This window comes from Heterodontus francisci, chromosome 11, assembly GCF_036365525.1.
Source record: "Heterodontus francisci isolate sHetFra1 chromosome 11, sHetFra1.hap1, whole genome shotgun sequence".
NCBI lineage: Eukaryota > Metazoa > Chordata > Chondrichthyes > Heterodontiformes > Heterodontidae > Heterodontus > Heterodontus francisci.
This window is the reverse complement of record NC_090381.1, coordinates 114,217,596-114,242,559: the sequence shown is the minus strand read 5'-3', so window position 1 is coordinate 114,242,559 and position 24,964 is coordinate 114,217,596. Positions and strand designations below refer to the sequence as shown.

Genomic DNA, 24,964 nt, shown 5'->3' with positions numbered 1-24,964 from the left:
TCTGGTCAGGAGAGGGTTCTTCGCCTGGGTTGGCTTTCTGCTGTTGTTACAAAGGGTTTCTTCACCCGGACTGCTCCAGCCGTCCCGAGCAAGGCAGTTGGGGTGGGGAGGGAGCCCCCTTTGTGCTAGATGGAGGAAAACACAAAAGCAAATACAGGGGCTCCCTATAGAATCTTTCAGCTCCACCCCTGGATCTTCCAGCATCTCCTCCCTCCCCCAACAGTCCAAGCAAAACAGTTCACCAGTGCTCCAACACCCACCTCTCCAAAATAACTCGCAGGTCCTTGACTCCAATGGATAGAATCAGTTCCACACTTGTGTTGTCTGTGTTGTCGTTCTCAGCTCTCATCTCTCCAGCTGCTGCTCCCACAAACCTGTACAGGTGCAGCTGCTTCAGCTGATTACGCACAGGAAGTGCTCTAAACTCTCCAGCCAATCCCGTGCTGGACCTGTCCTGAGAGTATTTAATGCAGACAGTGTAGAGGGAGCTTCACTCTGTATCTAACCCATTTTTTTTTTTCTTTTTTTTTTAGGGAGCTTTATTCTGTATCTAACCCTGTACTGTACCTGTCCTGGGAGTGTTTGATGGGGACAGTGTAGAGGGAGCTTTACTCTGTATCTAACCCCCGTGCTGTACCTTCCCTGGGAGTGTTTGATGGGACAGTGTAGAGGGAGCTTTACTCTGTATCTAACCCCCATGCTATACCTGTCCTGGGAGTGTTTGATGGGACAGTGTAGAGGGAGCTTTACTCTGTATCTAACCCCCGTGCTGTACCTGCCCTGGGAGTGTTTGATGGGACAGTGTAGAGGGAGCTTTACTCTGTATCTAACCCTGTGCTATACCTGTCCTGGGAGTGTTTGATGGGGGAGCTTTACTCTGTATCTAACACCATTTTTTTTTCTTTTTTTCATTATTGCTTTTTTTTTGAGGCTGTGACTAATAATTATCCCCTGGTCTGGTCAGTTGGCCAAACGTGTGGTCCACAAACATGTCCTATTGCGTCAATTCCTGGTCATACCTGCTTCTCGGTGCTAAGATTTTGGAAAACAGGTTCTGCTGATCAACTCCCTATACTGTGTTGATGCTGGGAATGCTGTACTCCAACTGTACCTGTCCTGGGAGTGTTTGATGGGACAGTGTAGAGGGAGCTATACTCTGTATCTAACCCATGCCGGGGAAATTTAACTGTTGGCCTGTCCAGTTTCCACAAGACATGTGGGGCTACAATCACACTCTGGGCTTGTGAGACTGTGCCAACACAAAGAGTCTTCACTAAACTAAAGCAAAATACTACTGGAATTCTGAAATAAAAACAGAAAATGCTTGAAATACTCAGCAGGTCAGGCAGCATCTGTGGAGAGAGAAACAGAGTCCATGTTTCAGGTTGATAGCCTATCGTCAGATCTGAACTCAACATCCAGAGGCCTGAACTAATAATCTGGTGAATGAGAGTTCAAATCCCACTGGAGCAGTTTGAAAACCAGCTCTTATGGAAGATCTTTGACCTGAAATGTTAAAGGACACCGATTTACAGTAATTGGCAAAAGAACCAGAGGGGGAGATGAGGAGAATTTCTCTTTACACAGCGAGTTGTTGTGATCTGGAACGTGCTGCCTGAAAGGGCAGTGGAAGCAGATTCAATCGTAACTTTCAAAAGGGAATTGGATAAATAGCTGAAGGGGAGAAGTTTGCAGGGGCTCTGGGGAAACAGCAGGGGGAGTGGGACTAATTTGATATCTCTTTAGAAGAACCAGCACAGACACAACAGGCCAAAGGGTCTCCTTCCATGCTTTAAGACTCACCTCCATGTGATGCTCCCTCCCTCCCTGCCCTTGCAGGATTAGAGTAACCGGCATCTCACTCACCGATAATAACTGTGTTGTCATCTGCAATCAGCATCTTGCTGTGGACGTAGATGAGTTCCGTGACCAGCTGTCCGTTCAACTCCACATGGGTTCGGAGACCACACACCGAGAAATAATTCATCCAGCGATCCTCCACTGCCAGGACAGAGAGAGTGGGAGAGTGTGTCAGTTAATACATGGCAAGACCAAGGGGAGGCATAAACAGAGCAACAAAATCAAGCCTCTGATGTCAGTTTCCACGCAGAGAAGTGAAGAGGACGTTAAAATCCCCTCCACCACCTTAAATATTCACACCCTCCACCACAGTGGCAGCAGTGTATATCATCTACAAGATGCACTGCAGCAATGCACCAAGGCTCCTTAGACAGCACCTTCCAAACCTGCGACCTCTACCAACTAGAAGGACAAGGACAGCAGATGCATGGGAACACCACCACCTGTAAGTTCCCCTCCAAGCCACACACCATCCTGACTTACAGTCATAGAGTTATATTGCACAGAAATAGGCCCTTCAGCCCATCGTGTCTGTGCCAGCCATCAAGCACCTAACTATTCTAATCACATTTTCCAGCACTTGGCCTGTAGCCTTGTATGCTATGGCATTTCATGTGCTCATCTAAATACTTTTTAAATGTAGTGAGGGTTCCTGCCTCTACCACCTCTTCAGGCAGTGCGTTCCAGATTCCAACCACCCTCTGGGTGAAAAGATTTTTCCTCAAATTCCTCTAAACCTCCTGCCCCTCACCTTAAATCTATGCCCCCTGGTTATTGACCCTTCCGCTAAGGGAAAAAGATTCATCCTATCTACCCTATCAATGCCCCTCATAATTTTGTATACCTCAAACATATTTCCCCTCAGCCTTCTCTCCTGTAAGGAAAACAACCTTAGCCTTTCCAGTCTCTCTTCATAGCTGAAATGCTCCAGCCCAGGCAACATCCTGGTGAATCTCCTCTGCACCCTCCCCAGTGCAATCACATCCTTCCGATAGTGTGGTGATCAGAACTGTACACAGTACTCCAGCTGTGGCCCATCTAGCATTTTAATACAGCTTCATCATAACCTCCCTGTTCTTATATTCTATGCCTCAGCTGATAAAGGCAAGTATCCCATATGCCTTCCTAACCACCTTATCTACCTGTGCTGCTACCTTCAGTGATCTATGGCCAAATACACCAAGGTCGGTCTGACTCTCTGTACTTCCTAGGGTCCTACCATCCATTGTATATTCCCTTGCCTTGTTAGTCCTCCTAAAATGCATCACCTCACACTTCTCAGGATTAAATTCCATTTGCCAGTGCTGTGCCCATCTATATCGTCCTGTAATCTAAGACTTTTCTCCTCACGATTCATGACACCACCAATTTTCGTGTCATCTGCGAACTTACTGATCATACCTCCTATATTCTCATCTAAATCATTAATATACACTACAAAGAGCAAGGGTCCCAGCACCGATCCCTGCGGTACACCACTGGTCACAGGCTTCCACTCACAAAAACAACCCTCGACCATCACCCTCTGCCTCCTGCTACTAAGTCAATTTTGGATCCAATTTGCCAAATTGCCCTGGATCCCATGGGCTCTTATCTTCTTAACCAATCATCCATGTGGGACCTTATCAAAAGCCTTACTGAAGTCCATGTGGACTACATCAACTGCTTTACCCTAATTTACACATCTAGACACCTCCTCGAAAAATTCAATCAAGTTAGTTAGACACGATCTCCCCCTGACAAAGCCATGCTGACTATCTCTGATTAATCCCTGCCTCTTCAAGTGGAGATTAATCCTGGCCCTCAGAATTGTTTCCAATAGTTTCCCAACCACTGATGTTAGACTCACCGACCTTTAATTACCTGGTTTATCCCTACTCCCCTTCTTGAATAATGGTACCACATTCGCTGTCCTCCAGTCCTCTGGTACCTCTCCTGTGGCCAGAGAGGATTTGAAAATTTGTGTCAGAGCCCCTGCTATCTCCTCCCTTGCCTCACATAACAGCCTGGGATACATCTCATCTGGACCTGGGGATTTATCCACTTTTAAGCCCGCTAAAACAGCTAATACTTCCTCCCCTTCTATGCTAATATGTTCAAGTATATCACAATCCCCCTCCTCGATCTCGACACCTACATCATCCTTCTCCATAGTGAACACAGATGAAAAGTAATCATTTAAAACCTCACTTATGTCCTCCGGCTCCACACACAGATTGCCACTTTGGTCCCTAATGCGCCCTACTCTTTCCCTGCTTATCCTCTTGCCCTTAATATACTTATAAAACGTCTTAGGATTTTCCTTTATCTTGCCCGCCAGTGTTTTTTCATGTCCCCTCTTCGCTCTCCTAATTACTTTTTTAAGTACCCCCCCCCTACACTTTCTATACTCCTCTAGTGCCTCCGCTGTTTTCAGCGCTCTGAATCTGCCATAAGCCTCCTTTTTTTTCCTGATCCAATCCTCTATCTCCCTCGGCATCCAGGGTCCCCTTGGCCTACCCTTCACCTTAACGGGTACATGTTGGCTCTGAACTCTCACTATTTCCTCTTTGAGTGACTCCCACTGATCTGATGTAGACTTTCCTACAAGTAGCTGCTCCCAGTCCACTTTGGCCAGATCCTGTTTTATTATATTGAAATTGTCCTTCCCCCATTTCAGTACCTTTATTTCCAGTCCATCTTTGTCCTTTTCCATAACTACCTTAAACCTTATAGAGTTATGGTCACTATTCTTGAAATGCTCCCCCACTGTCACTTCTACCACTTGTGTAGTGTCATTTCCGAGGATTAGGTCCAGTACCACCCTTCTCTTGTCGGACTTCCGACGTACTGCCTCAAAAAGCTCTCCTGTATGCATTTTAAGAATTCCACCCCCTTTAATCCTTTTGCACTAAGACTATCCCAGTTGATATTGGGGAAGTTAAAATCCCCTACTATTATTACCCTATTATTTTTACACCTCTCTGAGATTTGCCTGCATATCTGCTCCTCTATCTCTCCCTGATTGTTTGGAGGTCTGTAGTACACGCCCAGCCAAGTGATTGCCCCCTTTTTGTTTTTAAGTTCTACCCATATGGCCTCATTTGAGGAACCTTCTAAGATATAATTCCTCCTTATCGCAGTAATTGACTCCTTGATCAACAGTGCAATACCACCTCCTCTTTTATCCCCTCCCCTGTCACGAATGAAGATTCTATACCCTAGAATATTGAGCAGCCAGCCCTGATCCTCCCTCAACCATGTCTCAGTGATAGCAATAATGTCATAATGTGCTAATCAATGCCCTCAATTCATCTGCCTTACTAGTAAGACTCCTTGCATTAAAATAGATGCAATCCAGCATTGCATTTTTCACTTGTGCCTTAACAACTCTATATTTGCTCTGCCTTCCAGACTGATACAGTTTCTTTTCTATATTTGACTCTGCATCACCCCCTACTGTAACTCCACTCTGTATCCCATCCCCCTGCCAAATTAGTTTAAACCCCCCTCTAACAGCACTAGCAAACCTCCCAGCAAGGATGTTGGTCCCGTTCCAGTTCAGGTGCAACCCGTCCAACTTGTACAGGTCCCACCTTTGCCAGAAACAGTCCCAGTGATCCAGGAAACTAAACCCCTCCCTCCTGCACGACCTCCTTATCCATGTTTTCATCTGCTCTATCCTCATATTCCCATACTCACTAGCATGTGGCACTGGGAGTAATCCAGAGATTACAGCCTTTGAGGTCCTGCTTTTTAATCTGCTACCTAGCTCCCTAAATTCTTGTTGCAGGACTTGTTTAAAAATAAGGGGTCACCCATTTAGGACAGAGATGAAGAGAAATTTTTCCTTTCTACCTTCTTTCTTTCTACCTACGTCGTTTGTACCAATGTGTACCACAACCTCTGACTGTTTACCCTCCCCCTTCAGAATGTCCTGCAGCTGCTCTGAGACATCCTTGACCCTAGCACCAGGGAGGCAACATACCATCCTGGAGTCACGTTTGCGGCCACAGAAATGCCTGTCTGTTTCCCTTACAATTGAATCTCCTATCAGTAGGGCTCTTCCACTCTTTTTCACCCCCTCCTGTGCAGCAGAGCCATCTGTGGTGCCACAAACTTGGCTGCTGCTGTTTTCCCCTGGGTGCCATCCCTCCCAACAGTATTCAAAGTGATATTTCCGTTTGAGAGAGGGATGGCCACATGGGGACTCCTGCACTACCTGCCTGGGCCTACTACTCCTTCTGGTGGTCACACATCCCTTTTCTGCCTCTGCAGCCATTATCTGCGGTGTGACCAACTCGCTAAATGTGCTATCCATGACATCCTCAGCATCACGGATGCTCCACAGTGAGTCCACCACAGCTCCAGTTCCGTAATGTGGGTAGGCAGTAGCTGCAGCTGGATACACATCCTGCACACATGGTCGCCAGGGACACTGGAAGTGTCCCTGTTTTCCCACATAGTGCAGGAGGAGCATGCCACGGGGCTAAGCTGTCCTGCCATGACTTAGCCTTAGATTAAGCTCCTTAGTAACTCCCTTTAATTTAGAGTACTAATTAGGCTAGGGACCTTATTCCACTCCAAACACGACCTACTACAATCTAAAATTCCTACCTTTACTTTTACTTCAGCTATTGAAAGCAGTAAAAAAGGGTAGAAATACCCACAGACTTATAAGATCCTGAGGGGTCTTGACAGGGTGGTTGTGGAAAGGATGTTTCCCCTTGTGGGAGAATCTAGAACTAGGGGTCACTGTTTAAAAATAAGGGGTTGCCCATTTAAGACAGAGATGAGGAGAAATGTTTTTCTCTCAGAGGGTCGTGAGTCTTTGGAATTCTCTTCCTCAAAAGGCGGTGGAAGCCGAGTCTTTGAATATTTTTAAGGCAGAGGTAGATAGATGCTTCATAAGCAAGTGGGTGGAAGGTTATTGGGAGTCAAGGTTACAATCAGGTCAGCCATGATCTTGTTGAAGGGCGAAGCAGGCTCGAGGGGCCGAGTGGCCTACTCCTGCTCCTAATTTATATGTTTGTATATCGCCGTTCCTTCACTGTCGCTGGGTCAAAATCCTGGAACTCCCTTCCTAACGGCACTGTGGGTGTACGTACATCCACAGACTGCAGCGGCACCCTGTCTCCACCCCTCATACGCCCTTCCCCCCTCCCCCGCAGCAACAGCAGTGAGGGTGACAGTCTCTCCCAGCTCTGGACAAAACCAGTCCTCACCCCCGAACCAGTCCAACAGTATATTGCAGACCAGCCTTACTTTCTCTCTTCAGTTGTTCGATGATTGAGTTTTCTCCTCTGGCAATTGTCCTGTGGGGATAAAAGTGAAATTAGATCTCTCAGTGATAATCTTCACAGAACCTGTCCAGGCTCGGCCAGAGATGCAATTGATAGATGGTTAAACTCCACGGGGTGGACAGGATGGAGGATTGGGGTTCAGGGTAACACCTTAATCTCTAACCTGCAGTTCCTGGGAGAGGCTGGAGGGGATGCAGAGGACAGAGAAGTGGGTGAGGGCATCATGGATTGCGATTATAGAAAGAAAAACCTGTATTTAATCAGAGTGTTTTACCGCCAGATCATTCTGAAGTGCTTTACAATCAATGAAGTAGTATTTTGAAGTGTAGTCACTGTTTTAATGTAGGAAGCACAGCAGCCAATTTATGCACAGCAAGATCCCACAAACAGCAACGCAATAAATCTGTTTTAGCGATGCTGGTTGAGGGATAAATACCAGCCCCGGGACACGAGGAGAACTCCCCTGCTCTTCTTTAAATTAGTGGACATGGGATCTTTTACTTCCACCTGAGAGGACAGATGGGTCCTTGGTTCAACATCTCATCCGAAAGGCAGCACCTCTGACAGTGCAGCACTCCCTCAGTACTGCCCCTCTGACAGTGCAGCACTCCCTCAGTACTGCCCCTCCGACAGTGCAGCACTCCCTCAGTACTGCCCCTCTGACAGTGCAGCACTCCCTCAGTACTGCCCCTCTGACAGTGCAGCACTCCCTCAGTACTGCCCCTCTGACAGTGCAGCACTCCCTCAGTACTGCCCCTCCGACAGTGCAGCACTCCCTCAGTACTGCCCCTCCGACAGCGTAGCGCTCTCTTAGTACTGCCCCTCTGATGGTGCAGTTCTCCCTCAATACTGCCCCTCCGACAGCATAGCACTCCCTCAGTACTGACCCTCCGACAGTGCAGCACTCCCTCAGTACTGCCCCTCTGACAGTGCAATGCTCCCTCAATACTGCCCCTCCGACAGCATAGAACTCCCTCAGTACTGCCCCTCTGACAGTGCAGCACTCCCTCAGTACTGACCCTCCGACAGTGCAGCACTCCCTCAGTATTGACCCTCCAACAGCGTAGCGCTCTCTTAGTACTGCCCCTCTGATGGTGCAGTTCTCCCTCAATACTGCCCCTCCGACAGCGTAGCACTCCCTCAGTACTGCCCCTCTGACAGTGCAGCACTCCCTCAGTACTGACCCCCTCTGACAGTGCAACGCTCCCTCAATACTGCCCCTCCGACAGCGTAGCGCTCCCTTAGTACTGCCCCTGTGACAGTGCAGTGCTCCCTCAGTACTGCCCCTCCGACAGTGCAGTGCTCCCTTAGTACTGCCCCTCTGATGGTGCAGTTCTCCCTCAGTACTGCCCCTTCAACAGTGCAGCACTCCCTCAATACTGTCCTCTGACAGTGCAGCACTGCCTCAATACTGACCCCCTCCGACAGCGTAGCGCTCCCTTAGTACTGTCCCTCTGATGATGCAGTTCTCCCTCAGTACTGTCTCCTTCAACAGTGCAGCACTCCCTCAGTACTAACCCTTTGACAGTGCAGCACTGCCTCAGTACTGACAGTGCAGCACTCCCTCAGTACTGAGGCAGTACTGAGAGAGTGGGACTAAAACTCTCCGATGTGAGAGACCTACCCTGTGACCCTCATTAGCCACGACTCACACTTTATCCAGTCAACAATTGAGCTGTCTAGATCAGGAAAGTCTCGGGTTCCTCCCTGTTCTGTACTAAGTTAGTTAACCTCTGCCAAAATGCTGCAATTGGCCTCAGTTCCCCTGGAGTGGGAAAAGGAGGCCGTTGGCAGGGATTGGGGGAGTCACCAATGACTGCCATTGGTGGAGCAATGGAAATCGGGGATGAGTAAAAGACCAGAATTAGAGGAGCGCCGAGATCTCGGAGGGTCGTGGGGCTGGAGGAGGTTACAGGGATAGGGTGGGGCGAGGCCCTGGAGGGAATTGAAAACAAGGATGAGAATTTTTCAATGGAGGTGTTGGTGGACTGGGAGTCAATGTAGGTCAGCAAGCTTGAGGGTGATGGGTGAATGGGAATTGGTATGAGTTAGGATACAGGAGGCAGAGTTTTGGATGAACTGAAGTTTACAGAGGGTGAAATTGTACCTGTAGTTGAAATGCATAACAGCCTGGATTGCAGTCCCTCCACCTGTCTTGATGTCTCCTTCGAATCCTGGCATTAGGGGAGTCACCACATAGACTCGAAATCTCTGTTTTTCCCTGTGCAAATAAATTAGACCGCATTCAAACCATGCAGACTGTTCAACTGATTGGATCAAACAGAGAGACCTGGGGGATGTATGTATCCAAATCATTGAAGGTGACAGGACAAGTTGAGAGGATTGTTGGAAAGCATATGGGATTCCTGATTCTATAACAAGAGGCATCAAATAAAACAGCAAGGAAGTTATGCTAAATCTTCATAAAACATTGATTGAGCCTCAGCTGGAGTATTGTGTCCAATTCTGAGCTCGAGGAAGGATGTCAAGGCCTTGGAGAGGATGCAGAGGAAATTTAGTCCAGGAATGAGGGACTTCAGTTAATGTGGAGAGACTGGAGAAGCTGGGATTGTTCTCCTTACAGCAGAGAAGGTTACGGGGAGATTTAATTTGAGGTGCTCAAAATTATTAATGGTTGTTGTAGAGTAAATAAGGAAAAACTGTTTCCGGTGGCAGGAGTGTCAGTAACCAGAGGACACAGAATTAAGATAATTCCCAAAAAATCCAGTGGTGAAATATGATTTTTTGTTTCAAAAAACGAGTTGTTCTGATCTGGAATGTGCTGCCTGAAAGCTGGAAGTATGGGTAGAGCTGAGAAACACTAAGGGGCAAAAAACGTTAGTGGGGGTTGTATATAGACCCCCAATCTGTAGTGGTGATGTTGGGAATGGCATTAAACAGGAAATTAGAGATGCATGCGATAAAGGAACATCTGTAATTATGGGTGAACTTAATCTGCATGTAGATTGGGCAAATCAAATTAGTCACAATATCGTAGAGGAGGAATCCTTCGAGTGTATACGGGATGGTTTTCTGGACCAATACATTGAGGAACCAACTGGAGAACAGACCATCCTAGACTGGGTATTGTGTAATGAGAGAGGAATAATTGACAATCTAGTGGTGCGAGACCCCTTGGGGATGAGTGACCATAATATGATAGAATTCTTCATCAAGATGGAGAGTGACAGAGTTGATTCTGAGACTAGGGTCCTGAATCTTAGTTAAGGAAACTACGAAGGTATGAGGCGCAAGTTGGCTATGATGGATTGGGAAACGTTACTTAAAGGGATGACGGTGGATAGTCAATGGCAAACATTCAAAGAGCGCATGGATGAACTGCAACAATTGCTTATCCCTGTCTGGCGCAAAGGTAAAACGGGAAAGGTAGCCAAACCATGGCTTACAAGGGAAATTAGAGATCGCATTAGATCCAAGGAAGAGGCATATAAATTTGCCAGAAAAAACAACAGACCTGAGGATTGGGAGCAGTTTAGAATTCAGCAAAGGAGGACCAAGGGATTGATTAAGAAGGGGAAAATAGAGTACGAGAGTAAGCTTGCGGGGAACATAAAAACTGACTGTAAAAGTTTCTATAGGTATGCGAAGAGAAAACGATTAGTGAAGACAAATGTAGGTCCCTTACAGTCAGAAACAGGGGAATTTATTATGGGGAATAAAGAAATGGCTGACCAACTAAATGCATACTTTGGTTCTGTCTTCACAAAGGAGACAAAATATCATACCAGAAATGTTGGGGAACACAGGGCTTGATGAGAGAGAGGAATTGAAGGAAATCAGTATTAGCAGAGAAATGGTGTTGGGGAAATTGATGAGATAGAAGGCCGATAAATCCCCAGGGCCTGATGGTATGCATCCCAGAGTACTTAAGGAAATGGCCCTAGAAATAGTGGATGCATTGGTGGTCATTTTCCAAGATTCTATAGACTCTGGAACAGTTCCAACAGATTGGAGGGTAGCTAATGTAACCCCACTATTTAAAAAGGGAGGTAGAGAGAAAGCAGGGAATTATAGACCAGTCAGCCTGACGTCAGTGGTGGGGAAAATTCTAGAGTCCATTATCAAAGATTTTATAGCAGAGCATTTGGAGAACAGTGGTAGAATCGGACAGAGTCAGCATGGATTTACGAAAGGGAAATCATGCTTGACAAATCTACTAGAATTCTTCGAGGATGTAACTAGTAGAGTTGATGAGGGGGAGCCAGTGGATGTGGTTTATTTGGACTTTCAGAAGGTTATTGACAAAGTCCCACATAAGAGATTAGCATATAAAACTAAAGCGCATGGGATTGGGGGTAATGTATTGCGATGGATAGAGAATTAGTTGGCAGACAGGAAGCAAAGAGTAGGGATAAATAGTTTTTTTTCCGAATGGCAGGCAGTGACTAGTGGGGTACCACAGGGATCGGTGCTAGGACCCCAGCTATTCACAATATATATTAATGATTTAGATGAGGGAACTAAATGTAATATCTCCAAATTTACAGATGACACAAAACTGGGTGGGAGGGTGAGTTGTGAGGAGGATGCAGAGAGGCTTCAGGGTGATTTGGACAAGTTGAGTGAGTGGGCTAATGCATGGCAGATGCAGTATAATGTGGATAAATGTGAGGTTATCCACTTTGGTAGCAAAAAAAGGAAGGCAGATTATTATCTGAACGGCTGTAAACTGAGAGAGGGGAATATGCAGCGAGACCTGGGTGTTCTCATACACCAGTCGCTGAAGGTAAGCATGCAGGTGCAACAGGTGGTAAATAAGGCAAATGGTATGCTGGCCTTCATAGTGAGAGGATTCGAGTACAGGAGCAGGGATGTCTTGTTGCAATTATACAGGGCCTTGGTGAGGCCACACGTGGAATATTGTGTGCAGTTTTGGTCTCCTTATCTGAGGAAGGATGTTCTTGCTATAGAGAGAGTTCAGCGAAGGTTTACCAGACTGATTCCTGAGATGGCGGGACTGACATATGAGGAGAGATTGAGTCAGTTAGGATTATATTCGCTGGAGTTCAGAAGTGTGAGGGGGGATCTCATAGAAACCTATAAAATTCTAACAGGACTTGACAGGGTAGATGCAGGAAGGATGTTCCCGATGGTGAGGGAGTCCAGAACCAGGGGTCATAGTCTAAGGATATGGGGTAAACCTTTCAGGACTGAGATGAGGAGAAATTTCTTCACCCAGAGAGTGGTGAGCCTGTGGAATTCACTACCACAGAAAGCAGTTGAGGCCAAAACTTTGTATGTTTTCAAGAAGGAGTTGGATATAGCTCTTGGGTCTAAAGGGATCAAAGGGTATGGGGGGAAAGTGGGAACAGGCTACTGAGTTGGATGATCAGCCATGATCATAATGAATGGTGGAGCAGTCTCGAAGGGCCAAATGGCCGACTCCTGCTCCTATTTTCTATGTTTCTATGTTTCTAAGCAGATTTGAAAGTCACTTTCAAAAGGGAATTGGATAAATACCTGAAAAAGAAAAATTTACAGGGCTGTGGAGAAAGAGCAGGAGGGGAGTGGGACTAATTGGATAGCTCTTTCAAACAGCTGGCGCAGGCACGATGGGCTGAATGGCCTCTTTAAGGGCTGTATCATTCTATGATTTTAAACCTGTTTCCTTGATACATAAATGCAAAATGTTTCCTAACAAAAGTAGTTGATGCCGCAACACATCCTCCACACGATGGAGCAATCCTTCAGCTGTGTATGATGAGCTTTGGGGATTGTCAGAATAGTTAAACAAATATTGAGTCTTTAAAAACTAAGCCAAATGCTGCTGTGCCCTCCTTCCACCCACAGGTAGCTCTGCTGAGCCTTTTCAGAGACTGCAGTGGCACCTCCTGGGTCCTAGTGCACAGTTCTTACCCCTCTGTATTGAGGAGGTGAACTACTTTAGCTTGGAAGAAATAGGTGATTGATCATGATGTATGACAAAGGAAGATATAAACAAAATGCTCTCTTCATCCACCCCAAATAAGGAGCAATTCAAGACTTGTGTGTAAATGAGATTGGAGTTGCAGATAAACTGAAACGCCTTAAAATGAATTCCCCAGAGTTAGGAATTATTTATGTCAGTGAGTTGAGAGGGGCATGCAAGGCTTTGACAGTCATGCTGAGGGAGTTACTCGACACTGGGGAAATACCAGTGAATTGTAAAGAGGATGATGTTTGGAGAACGTGCAGATGAGAGTTACCTCCTCTATGGAGGTTCTCAAACTATGCTCCCCTGAAGATTGTGACTATCTTGCTCATAATTTACAACATTGCTCAGTTTTGTATCACCTTTTGAAACTTCACTGTATATATATATAAATCAAAGAAAGCAACGGTTTTAATACTGAACCCTGGAGAACCCCACGGAATGCCTCCCTCCAGCAGGAAAACATTTGTTCACCACTACTCCCTGGTATCCTGTCCCTTAGCCAATTACATACCCAAGTTACCACCATCCCTTTTACATCCTGTACTTCTATTTTCCAAGTAAGTCTGTTATGTGGGACTTTATTAAATGTCTTTTGAAAGTCCATATATGTAAACATCTAATGCACTACTGTCATCAACCCTCTCTGTTACTTTATCAAAGAACTCAATCAAGTTAGCCAGGCACAATTTGCCTTTAACAAATCTCTACCGACTGTCTCTTATTTCCCCATGCTTCTCCAAGTGAGAATTAATGCTGTCCATGACAATGGTCTTCAGTAGTTTTCCCACCGCTGATGTTAAACTGCTTGGCCTGTGGTTTCCAGGTTTATGCCTCCTTTATTGGATAGGAGTGTAACAGTTTTCCAGTTCTGATGTAAGATCATCAGCCTGAAACAGTGGGCCTGATTTCAACTCTGCAATAGGATGGGGTGTGAGTGAAGTAAAATCTCGATGTAATACCATGTAACCTCTTCGAGGATGAAGTAGTTCAAATTAGTTCTGGCAATCCCATGAGTGTTGTGTAATAACCGTACCACATCCAACTGAGGAAGTTCCACATGAACAGTCACTAACTAAAGCTGTGCAGGACTTGGGATAAAATATGAGTTTAAAAAATGAGTCCAGTGTTTGAATGGTGAGTGGGTGGGGAGGCAAAATTCTGGGTGTGATGCCTTGGAACTCTGTGGTGGGACTGCTCATGACTCACTGTCTCTAACTTACATCATTGACTGTGAATCACAAGGTTCAAGAAAACTCTTTAAACCAGGAAGAGTGATGAAAGAGACATTGAACTTGCGTTTCTATAGCATCTTACACAGCTTCAGGATATCCCAAATCACTTCACAGCCAATGAAGTACTTTTTAAAGTGCACTCAATGTTGTAATGTAGAAAATGCAGCAACCAATTTCCACACAGCAAGATCCCACAAACAGCAATGTGATAATTGTTGTCTGATTACCTTTAAGAGTGATGTCCCTTTAAGATCTGAGTATGCTAATCATCTATGTGCCAGAATGCAGTCATGTGACTATAAACCAGAGTCTCTTTGCAACTGTAACACCAAGGGGCAAGTTCTGTTCATAGTTAGCACTACTGTATATATTAGTTAGCTATTTAATAAACCTGTTTGAGATCTTCAATCAACTGAACTCCACACGTCTCATTTATGTTGCATCAGTGCAAAGAAGAAAAAAAAATTCACCTCTAGCGGGAGAAGACAGAATGACAGGCTGCAAATCAATCACTGTGATCGGATGAGTCAGTGTGCCATCGGTACAGAAATCCCAGTTAAAAAAAAACAAGCCTTGAGGTGCTTGAAACAAATTGCTTCTTTTCAAAGGCTCAGTAAAAGTAAAAAAAAACAGGGAAAACCCTATCCCTATCTCAGGCTGATCGAATGTTTTCAAAGGCTTCCCTCCTAGGCTGCATTCACGCAGCTCACAGCTAGAGCTGTAAACAAAAACATTAAAACCACTCAACTGTGAAGAATTGCCTATTGAATGGCTGCATAAACAAACTTTAGCAGAGAAAAAGAGCACTTGAAATGCCTATTGCACAGCTGTATAAACAAATAGACTAGAGTGCTGGAAGCTAGATAAACAGAAAAACACTGCTAAATATCTGCAGCTGTCAATTACAGCAGTTAGTCCAGAGAGCAGACAGTTTTTTTTAAAGGAAAAGCAGTCCAGAGTCACAGAACCAGATCTTAAAGCAACTTTTAAAGCAAAAGAACAGCAAAAAGATGGATACCAATCTTCCCAGCATGAAATGGAAAGCTATTGATATCCTACCTGTGTTTCAATTATTCAAACGAAGAATGCAGTTATGCTTCACAGACCAAGAAATTACAGAACCAGAAAAACAAGCTGTAAAAATAATGATACCAACTGAAAATAAAGGATTAGACAGAATCAACACCTCAGGCTTATCTAAAGAGGACCAGAAAGATCCTGTAAAGATATGGAATCGCTGGAAGATCAGCTCCGATTACAAGTGAATTTCAGAATTCCCCGCCAGAAATTGATGTCCTACAGGCAACAGCCACAGGAATCAATAAACCAGTTTGACAGTACATGCCGTAGAAAGGGCAATAAGTGGGATTTTTCAGAAGCTGAGCTGTCAGACCGAATAATGGAGTTGGTGATTGCATTAACACCCATTGAAGCACTCCAGAAAGACCTCTTGGGGGAAAAAGAAAAGTCACAGCATTGACACACTGCTAGAAGATGGCAGGAAATAAGAAACCATTATTGCTGGACAACAGCACCTTCAAGCACTAAATGCAACCAGCAGTGTTGGTACCATAACCCAGTCGAGAAGAGCAAGCAAGCTGTGTGGTAAGTGTGGTCTGTCCCACTCACAGCGAAATTGCCCTGCATTTCTTGACCTGTGCAAGGCATGTGGTGCAAAAGGACACTGGGCCTGCCTATGCAGGAAATCTGGCTCCAAAGATGCAGCCAGAAGTCACAGTCAGACGCAAACAAGCAGAAAACACGGCAACAGCAGAACGGAGAGTGCCAGAGACCTGCATAAACGCAAGCCGATACACTAAGTCACCAGCGAAACAGACCTGAGACAAGACCCAGAGAGAAGTAATTCTCAGCGAGAAGACGAACAGGCATTCCACATTGTGAACCTGACACATCACGTTGATGAAGTCCAACAACTGGAAGCTTTTGCCACTATCAACATCATGTGCCCAAAGAAAGTTGGCAAACTTGATAGAGGTGATAGTACAAATATCCTACGAGTCCGAATTCTCAAAGATATGTACCGGAGTCATTGAAGTCAATGATACAACTGACAACTGCCAAGTTATCTGCATACAACGGGTTACCCATCCTTTGCAGTGGCACATTAACATTGCAATGCAGATCTGGCAAGTCGGCATGGAAACCACAAATATTCTACCTAGTAGACACGAGCAGACCAGCAGCGGCAGGACTACCAGCGTGTAAGGACCTCAACATTGTGACCATCCATGACATCATTGCCAAGAGGAAATCTCTAACGATCAGAACCCACTCGCAGACTCTGACCAGCATCACACATTGCAGTCTGGAAACATAGAAACAGCACAACTATGCCATGCCTTCACTTCTGCTCTCTAGAGAACTGCCAGCAACACAACGAGCCAGGACGGACAGGTACCTCCATGAGACCAAGTACTCTTCCCCCAAGAAGTCCTCGACCTTGAGCCCCAAGTCTTCAGACACAGAGGATGAGGAGAGGCAAAGGACGCGCAATGTCCTGAAGAGACAGAGGAGGAATGAGTTGAAGCATTGTCTATTGGATCTTCGAGATGAGGTGCCGGAACTTTCCAAGAATGACAAGGCCTCAAAGATCATCATCTTGAGAAAAGCAACAGAGTATGTTAGCAGGCTGAAGTCAGAACAACAGAGACTGAATGCAGAGAGGGAGAAACTTCAGAAAGAACAGCAAAAGATGAGACACAAAATCCCCGAGCAAGAATTATCAAACTACCGAGACGATTTATGGACTTTTGAGCCTCTATATCGGTAAATCTCACAATCTCTATCCATGTGTAAATAATTTTGATGTTATCTAATTTTATATGTTTATTACTTTAAGCATACGAGACTTGGCTTTGGAAAGAGGAGGAATGTTGTGTGATAATAAAAGCAAAATACTGCAGATGCTGGAAATCTGAAATAAAAACAAGAAATGCTGGAATTACTCAGCAGGTCTGGCAGCATCTGTGGAGAGAGAAGCAGAGTTAACGTTTCAGGTCAGTGACCTTTCATCAGAACTGGCAGAGGCTCGTAATGTAATAGGTTTTAAGCTAGTAAAGCGGGGTTGGGGCAAGAGATGGCAAAAGAGGTGTTGATAGGACAAGGTCACAGAGAATAACTGACCAGAAGGTCATGGAACAAAGGCAAATGGTATGTTAATGGTGGGGTGAAAGACAAAGCGTTAGTACAGAGAGGGTGTTAATTGACAGAAAACTGAACTGCCTGGCCCCAAACATAAACATGAAAAAAACAGTGGGCAGGCATTGTAGAAACGAACTAAACAAACTCAAATAAAATAAACACATAAAAAAGAAAAAAGAAAAAAAGGAAAAATAACTAAAAATTAAAATAAAAAGGGGGTCCCGTCATCCTCTGAAATGATTAAACTCAATATTCAGCCCTAGAAGGCTGTAGCATGCCTAATGAGTAAATGAGGTGCAGTTCCTCGACATTGTGTTGATGTTCACTGGAACACTGCAGCAATCCCAGGACAGAGATGTGAGCCTGAGAGCAGGAGGGAGTGTTGAAATGGCAAGCAACCGGAAGCTCGGGGTCATGCTTGCGGACCGAGCGGAGCTGCTCGAGTGTCTGGAGGGGACCGAGCACCTTCTGACTCAGAGGTGAGAGAGTTACCCAGAGAGCCATAGCTGAAGCAAAGGGAGGCAGCTAGCATTTACAGGATGAGTTAAACAGCATGTGTGAGCGAGTCAAACAACGGCTGACGGGATTTAGGGTAGAAAAAAGCAAAGTGCGGCACTTAGGAAGAAAAAATGGTGAGTGATGCTGAAAAAGTTTCCTACGGTACAACACTGACTTCACCTCGAAAGTACTTCATTGGCTGTAAAGCACTTTGTGACATTCTGAAGTAGTGAAAGGTGCTATTTAAATGCAAGGGAGGAATTATAACCCAAATAAACTGACGGGTTGGGTTGGGTGAGGGAGGGGGTTAATGCTTTAAAAATCAGATTCCCAACGCAAAACTGTTTCCAACCCACCCACCTCCGACTTTAACTGTTGCTGGAGGGTAGGCCGGTGATCAGCCTGATCAAAGGCTGTGAGCATCATTATTATTCAGCTTTTGGATGTTTAACTGTGGCAGTTGCATCCAGGCAGAGATTTGGCGGATCCAGGAAGAGACTGGTTTCACACATAGACTCTGGACTCAGCGAGCCTGCCTAAGGAACCTCCAGAATCGTGCACCTCCCCCCACATATTCCCCCCCAACCCCCCAACAATTTACCCCCGAGGTCTCCAATGCACTTTGGGAACTCCTGAGATCATAAAAGGCGACAAATGAATGCAGGTTCTTTCTTTATCCAGCACTGGCTTAAACCAACACCTAACCTGGCAGGGCGATTTCTGTTTATCTGGGAAGATTTGGAATTCACCATGTTTACTTTGCGCAATTGTTTGAAAATCAACAAAGGTGGAGTGAGTTCTCCTTCACAGGAGACAGGTTTTAGTCTGTGGGATAGTTGAGCAGAAAACACTGAGCCACTGAGGTAGCTCAATGTAAACTTTAAACCCAACAATCCAATTAATTAGCAGACGCTCCAGGCATTTGTCAGCTTACTCTGATTTATGTGATAGTAATAAAACACCATCCTTTCCAAACCTCCAAGCTGCAGATATTTAAACAGGGCAATCCAGCAGAAAACAACATGAAACACGAATAGGGATTGGCTGGTCCCCCACCTTTCATCATTCGTAATATCTCCCATTTCCGCCCCTGCCACAGCTCATGCTCTGCTGAAATCCTCATTCATGCCTTTGTCCTGTCCAGACTCGACGATTCCAACGCTCTCCTTGTTTTTAAATCCTTCCACGGCCTCACCCCTCCCTATCTCTGTAATCTCCTTCAGCCGCACAAACCTCCGAGATATCTGCGCTCCTCCAATTCTAGCATCTTACTCCTCCCCGATTTTAATCATTCCGCCTTTGTCAAATTTTCTTTGTTCACATGCCTGAGAAGCACTTGGGATGTTTGACTATGTTAAAGGTGCTATTTAAATGCAAGGTGTTGTTTTTGAGTTGCCTAGGTTTCGTGGGTGGGATTCCTACGTCTCAATGCAGGGCCCATGGCTGAAGAAGCCATGTCGTAATGGCAAGAGGGGGTCTGTTGCTCAAAAGGAGAACAAACTATTCCACACTATTACCTGTATGAAGATGGAAATACCAACTCATTTACTATGCAGTGACAGACCCTTATCCACCAGTACTGTACCCCAGTGTTATACAGTGAGAGACCCTTATCCACCAGTACTGTACCCCAGTGTTATACAGTGATAGACCTGTACCCAAAAGTACTGTACCCCAGTGTTATACAGTGACAGACCTGTACCCACCAGTACTGTACCCTAGTGTTATACATTGACAGACCCTTACCCACCAGTACTGTACCCCAGTGTTATACAGTGACAGACCTGTACCCACCAGTACTGTACCCTAGTGTTATACATTGACAGACCCTTACCCACCAGTACTGTACCCCAGTGTTATACAGTGACAGACCGGTACCCACCAGTACTGTACCCTAGTGTTATACAGTGACAGACCCTTACCCACCAGTACTGTACCCCAGTGTTATACAGAGACAGACCCTTAACCACCAGTACTGTACCCTAGTGTTATACAGAGACAGACCCTTACCCACCAGTACTGTACCCCAGTGTTATACAGTGACAGACCTGTACCCACCAGTACTGTACCCCAGTGTTATACAGTGACAGACCCTTATCCACCAGTACTGTACCCCAGTGTTATACAGTGACAGACCTGTACCCACCAGTACTGTACCCTAGTGTTATACAGTGAGAGACCCTTATCCACCAGTACTGTACCCTAGTGTTATACAGTGACAGACCTGTACCCACCATACTGTACCCCAGTGTTATACAGTGAGAGACCCTTATCCACCAGTACTGTACCCTAGTGTTATACAATGACAGACCTGTACCCACCATACTGTACCCCAGTGTAATACAGTGAGAGACCCTTACCCACCAGTACTGTACCCTAGTGTTATACAGTGACAGACCTGTACCCACCAGTACTGTACCCTAGTGTTATACAGTGAGAGACCCTTATCCACCAGTACTGTACCCTAGTGTTATACAGAGACAGACCCTTACCCACCAGTACTGTACCCCAGTGTTATACAGTGAGAGACCCTTATCCACCAGTACTGTACCCTAGTGTTATACAGTGACAGACCTGTACCCACCATACTGTACCCCAGTGTTATTCAGTGAGAGACCCTTATCCACCAGTACTGTACCCTAGTGTTATACAATGACAGACCTGTACCCACCATACTGTACCCCAGTGTAATACAGTGAGAGACCCTTACCCACCAGTACTGTACCCTAGTGTTATACAGTGACAGACCTGTACCCACCAGTACTGTACCCTAGTGTTATACAGTGTGAGACCCTTATCCACCAGTACTGTACCCTAGTGTTATCCAGAGACAGACCCTTACCCACCAGTACTGTACCCCAGTGTTATACAGTGACAGACCCTTATCCACCAGTACTGTACCCCAGTGTTATACAGTGACAGACCCTTACCCACCATACTGTACCCCAGTGTTATACAGTGACAGACCCTTACCCACCAGTACTGTACCCTAGTGTTATACAGTGACAGACCCTTACCCACCAGTACTGTACCCCAGTGTTATACAGTGAGAGACTGTATCCATCAGTACTGTACCCTAGTGTTATACAGAGACAGACCCTTACCCACCAGTACTGTACCCCAGTGTTATACAGTGACAGACCTGTACCCACCTGTACTGTACCCCAGTGTTATACAGTGACAGACCCTTACCCACCAGTACTTTACCCTGGTGTTATACAGTGACAGACCCTTACCCACCAGTACTGTACCCTAGTGTTATACAGAGACAGACCCTTACCCACCAGTACTGTACCCTAGTGTTATACAGTGACAGACCTGTACCCACCTGTACTGTACCCCAGTGTTATACAGTGAGAGACTGTATCCATCAGTACTGTACCCCAGTGTTATACAGTGAGAGACTGCATCCATCAGTACTGTACCCCAGTGTTATACAGTGACAGACCCTTACCCACCAGTACTGTACCCCAGTGTTATACAGTGACAGACCTGTACCCACCTGTACTGTACCCCAGTGTTATACAGTGACAGACCCTTACCCATCAGTACTGTACCCCAGTGTTATCCAGTGACAGACCTGTACCCACCTGTACTGTACCCCAGTGTTATACAGTGACAGACCCTTACCCATCAGTACTGTACCCCAGTGTTATACAGTGAGAGACTGTATCCATCAGTACTGTACCCCAGTGTTATACAGTGAGAGACTGTATCCACCGGTACTGTACCCCAGTGTTATACAGTGACAGACCTGTACCCACCAGTACTGTACCTCAGTACAGAATGATATCGCGGTTGAAAGGGTCAAATTATAAGGGCAGGTTGTATAGACTGGGCTTGTATTTCCTCGAGTTCGATGATTATGGGGTGATCTCACTGAGGTGTCTAAAATGATTAAAGGATTTGATAAGGTAGAGAAAAACTATTTTCTATCGTGGGCGGTGGTTGGTGTTGGAGGGGTGGAAGTCCAGAACAAGGGGGTGTAACCTTAAATTTAGAGCCAGACCATGTAGGTGATGTCAGGAAGCATTTCTTCACAGAAAGCGTAGTGGAAATCTTGAACCCTTTCCCCCAAATATCTGTAGAATCTGATTATGGGGGGAGGGGTGCCAATTAACAACTTCAAAAATCTAATATGGATAGATTTTTGTTGGACTAGGATATTCAAGGTTATGGAACCAAGGTGGGTAAATGGAGTTAAGATAAGGATCTGCCATGATCTAATTGAATGCTGGAACAGGCTCGAAGGGCTGAATGGCCTCCTCCTGTTTTTATGCTTTTGTTCTGTCTGGGATGAGAGGCAGTCTGAGAGTTTCACAGGCAAGCACTTTTGTGAAATAGTGGTGATGGTGGAAATTTCTGTCCACACTATCTGTCTCTGTCTTACCCCTGGATGATCAATGCATTACCTGTATGCTCTCAGGATTCGCTGTACAATGGCGTCACCAATCTTATTGTAGATGTACTTATTGTCAGCACAGCTGATGAAGAATTGGTTCTGATCAGACATAAAGCAGGTAAAAGAAAAAGGAGAGAGGATCAGCAAGGTGTTTAACACGAGCATTTCCTTCACTGAGTCAGTGTGAGGCACCGATCCCCATCCCGAACCCATTTCACAGCCTCTTGGTATCAGACCTTCCTGCAGTTACTTTCTTTGGCAAAGTCCAAATCAGCTGTTGAAACCCTCATCCATGGTCTCCTCCCATCCAAATTCGACTATTCCAACACTCTCCTAGACAACCTTCCATCTTCCACCCTCTGTAAACTTCAGCTCATCCAAATCTCTGCTGCCTCTATATCAAAATCACCCCAAGTCCCATTCACGATCACCCCTTGTGCTCCCTGACCTCCAATGGCTCTCTGTCCAGCAACGCCTCAATTTAAAAATTCTCATCTTCAAATCCCTCCATGACCTCACTGCTCCCCATCTCTGCAATCTCCTCTGGCCCCACAACACTCCGAGATCTCTGTATGCCTCGGATTGTGGCCTCTTGTGCATCCCCCCTTCTCCCTTTACCCGACCATTATGTACATATTGTACAATCACAAATGCAGCAGTCCTCTCAAAGGCAGAGCTCCCAAGGTTGTTGGCACTAATCAAACAGAGGCGGTTTCGATGGATCGGACACGTCCACAGGATGGAAGATGGTCGCATAGCCGAAGACCTTCTATATGGTGAGGTAGCCGGGGCCAGACAACCAGTGGGGCGCTCAAAGCTCCGCTTCACGGATGCTTGCAAGCGTGACATGAAGGCCCTAAATGTCGACTATCACACCTGGGAGTCACTAACTGGTGAAAGAGGGAAAAGGCAACACATCCTGTGGACTGGTGTGCACTACTATGATGACCAGTTGCTTGGCAACAGGCGCCAACGCCGAAAACAACAACTCACAGCGTCACTTGGCAGCTTCACGTGCAGCACTTGTGGCAGAACCTGCCTCTCAGGGATCGGCCTTCACAGCCATCAGCAAAGGTGCACCAAGAGAAGACACCCCGCCTAAATGGATTGTTTGCTGCGTGTTCATCATCTTTTGTCGATGAAAGGATGCCAACCAACCATGTACATTTTGGGTTGAATTTTATGGAGGTGACGGGGATCTCAGCCTCTGGCTGGAGAGCCAGCAAGAGACCCAAGCTGCCTCCTCCTGGGAAGGCCGGCCATTTGACAAGACAATCAGGCAATTAACAAGTCACTGACGGGCTTTTCATTGGATCAGGACCCCAAGGATAGGAAGTCCTGCCCACCGAGAGCAGCTGGCCAATTGGAGACCAACAGTTCTTTTGCTCAGCAGCGCCATCGGGGAGGGAGTGGTTGCTGCTGGAATTACACACACTGGAGGCCCGGATCGCAGAGCGACCTAGGCCAGAGGTAAGTGATGGTGGGAGGGGTTTCATGGGATGGGGAGCGTGGGGAGGTGGGGTGTAGGGAGGGATCGGCAGCAAGGGCAGGGCGTGGCTTTCAACGGGCCACCTCCCTTCCCAATGGCAGATCCCTGAGTGCTGTTGAACAATGGACCCTCCCCATGGAAGACCGCAAGCTCCCGTATAGTGACAAGCCCACCCGTCATTGGGTTAATACCAGTAGTCGCAGGAAGAAGCCCTTAATTGGGCATTAATTGCCCACTTAAGGGCTTGAATTGATGGCAGGGCAGGAAGGCCATCCATGAAATTAATCGGGCTGGGGTTGGGAAGATGGCAGGGTCTCCACCCGCCAAGATCCCACCCAATTAAATGCCCAGCCCGCCTTCAAACTCGCCATGGGGGAGAGCATAAAATACTGCCCACTGTGTATTGTTCGTGCATTGTATGTGCTATAATGTGTGTGTACTGCATATATACTGTGCATTGTGTAAGCACCGGCATGCACTGTATATCGTGTATGTCTTCCTACATCCCAGAACATTGCCTAAATCAGGAATGACTCAAAGCTTATCCCCAGTACATGTGTGTGAATGACCTCACAGGACACTCTCTAGTAGCACCTGTACTCAGTGTGGGGGAGCTGTCCTCCCAGCGTGGAGCTGCTACTCACCTCAATGTAGATGTAGTGTTTGCTGTTTTCAATCACGTGTATATAAGCATTGTGAATGGATTCTTCGTGATATTTAATACCACATGACCAATCGTCAGCCGATCGCAGCACCTGCAAAATATGGGGAGATTTATAAAGCATTAGTTTGCGATCAATGGGTGATTTATTTTCCAGTCTCATTGCAGGCTGTTGGCTCTTGTCATTCTGCTCAGTTACATAATAAAGGACTTACTGCACCTTTCACAACCTCAGGACTTACCAAAGCACTTTACACTCACTGAAATGCGGTCACTGTTGTAATGTAGGAAACGTGGCAGCCAGCTTGTGTACACAGCAAGCTTCCATAAAGAGCAATGTAATAATGACCAGATCATCTGTTTTAGTGATGTTGGTTGAGAGATAAATATTGCTCAGGACACTGGGGAGAACTCTCCTGCTCTTCCTCAAAATTGTGGCCATG

The 24,964-nt window shown here is 46.0% G+C and overlaps 1 protein-coding gene across 10 annotated transcripts in view; it reads right to left on the bottom strand.

Annotated features, from left to right (window-relative positions):
• Positions 1–24,964, bottom strand: part of LOC137375477 (phospholipase D1-like) — a 235,373-nt gene that overhangs the window by 19,195 nt on the left and 191,214 nt on the right. For all 10 annotated transcript variants that reach the window (XM_068042786.1, XM_068042781.1, XM_068042780.1 and 7 more), the window contains 5 exons: positions 24,505–24,615; positions 22,382–22,470; positions 9,250–9,363; positions 7,105–7,154; positions 1,867–2,001 (listed from right to left, as the gene is read on the bottom strand). In XM_068042786.1, the coding sequence (XP_067898887.1) occupies positions 1,867–2,001; positions 7,105–7,154; positions 9,250–9,363; positions 22,382–22,470; positions 24,505–24,615 (499 nt within the window). The remainder of the gene's footprint in view (positions 1–1,866; positions 2,002–7,104; positions 7,155–9,249; positions 9,364–22,381; positions 22,471–24,504; positions 24,616–24,964) is intronic.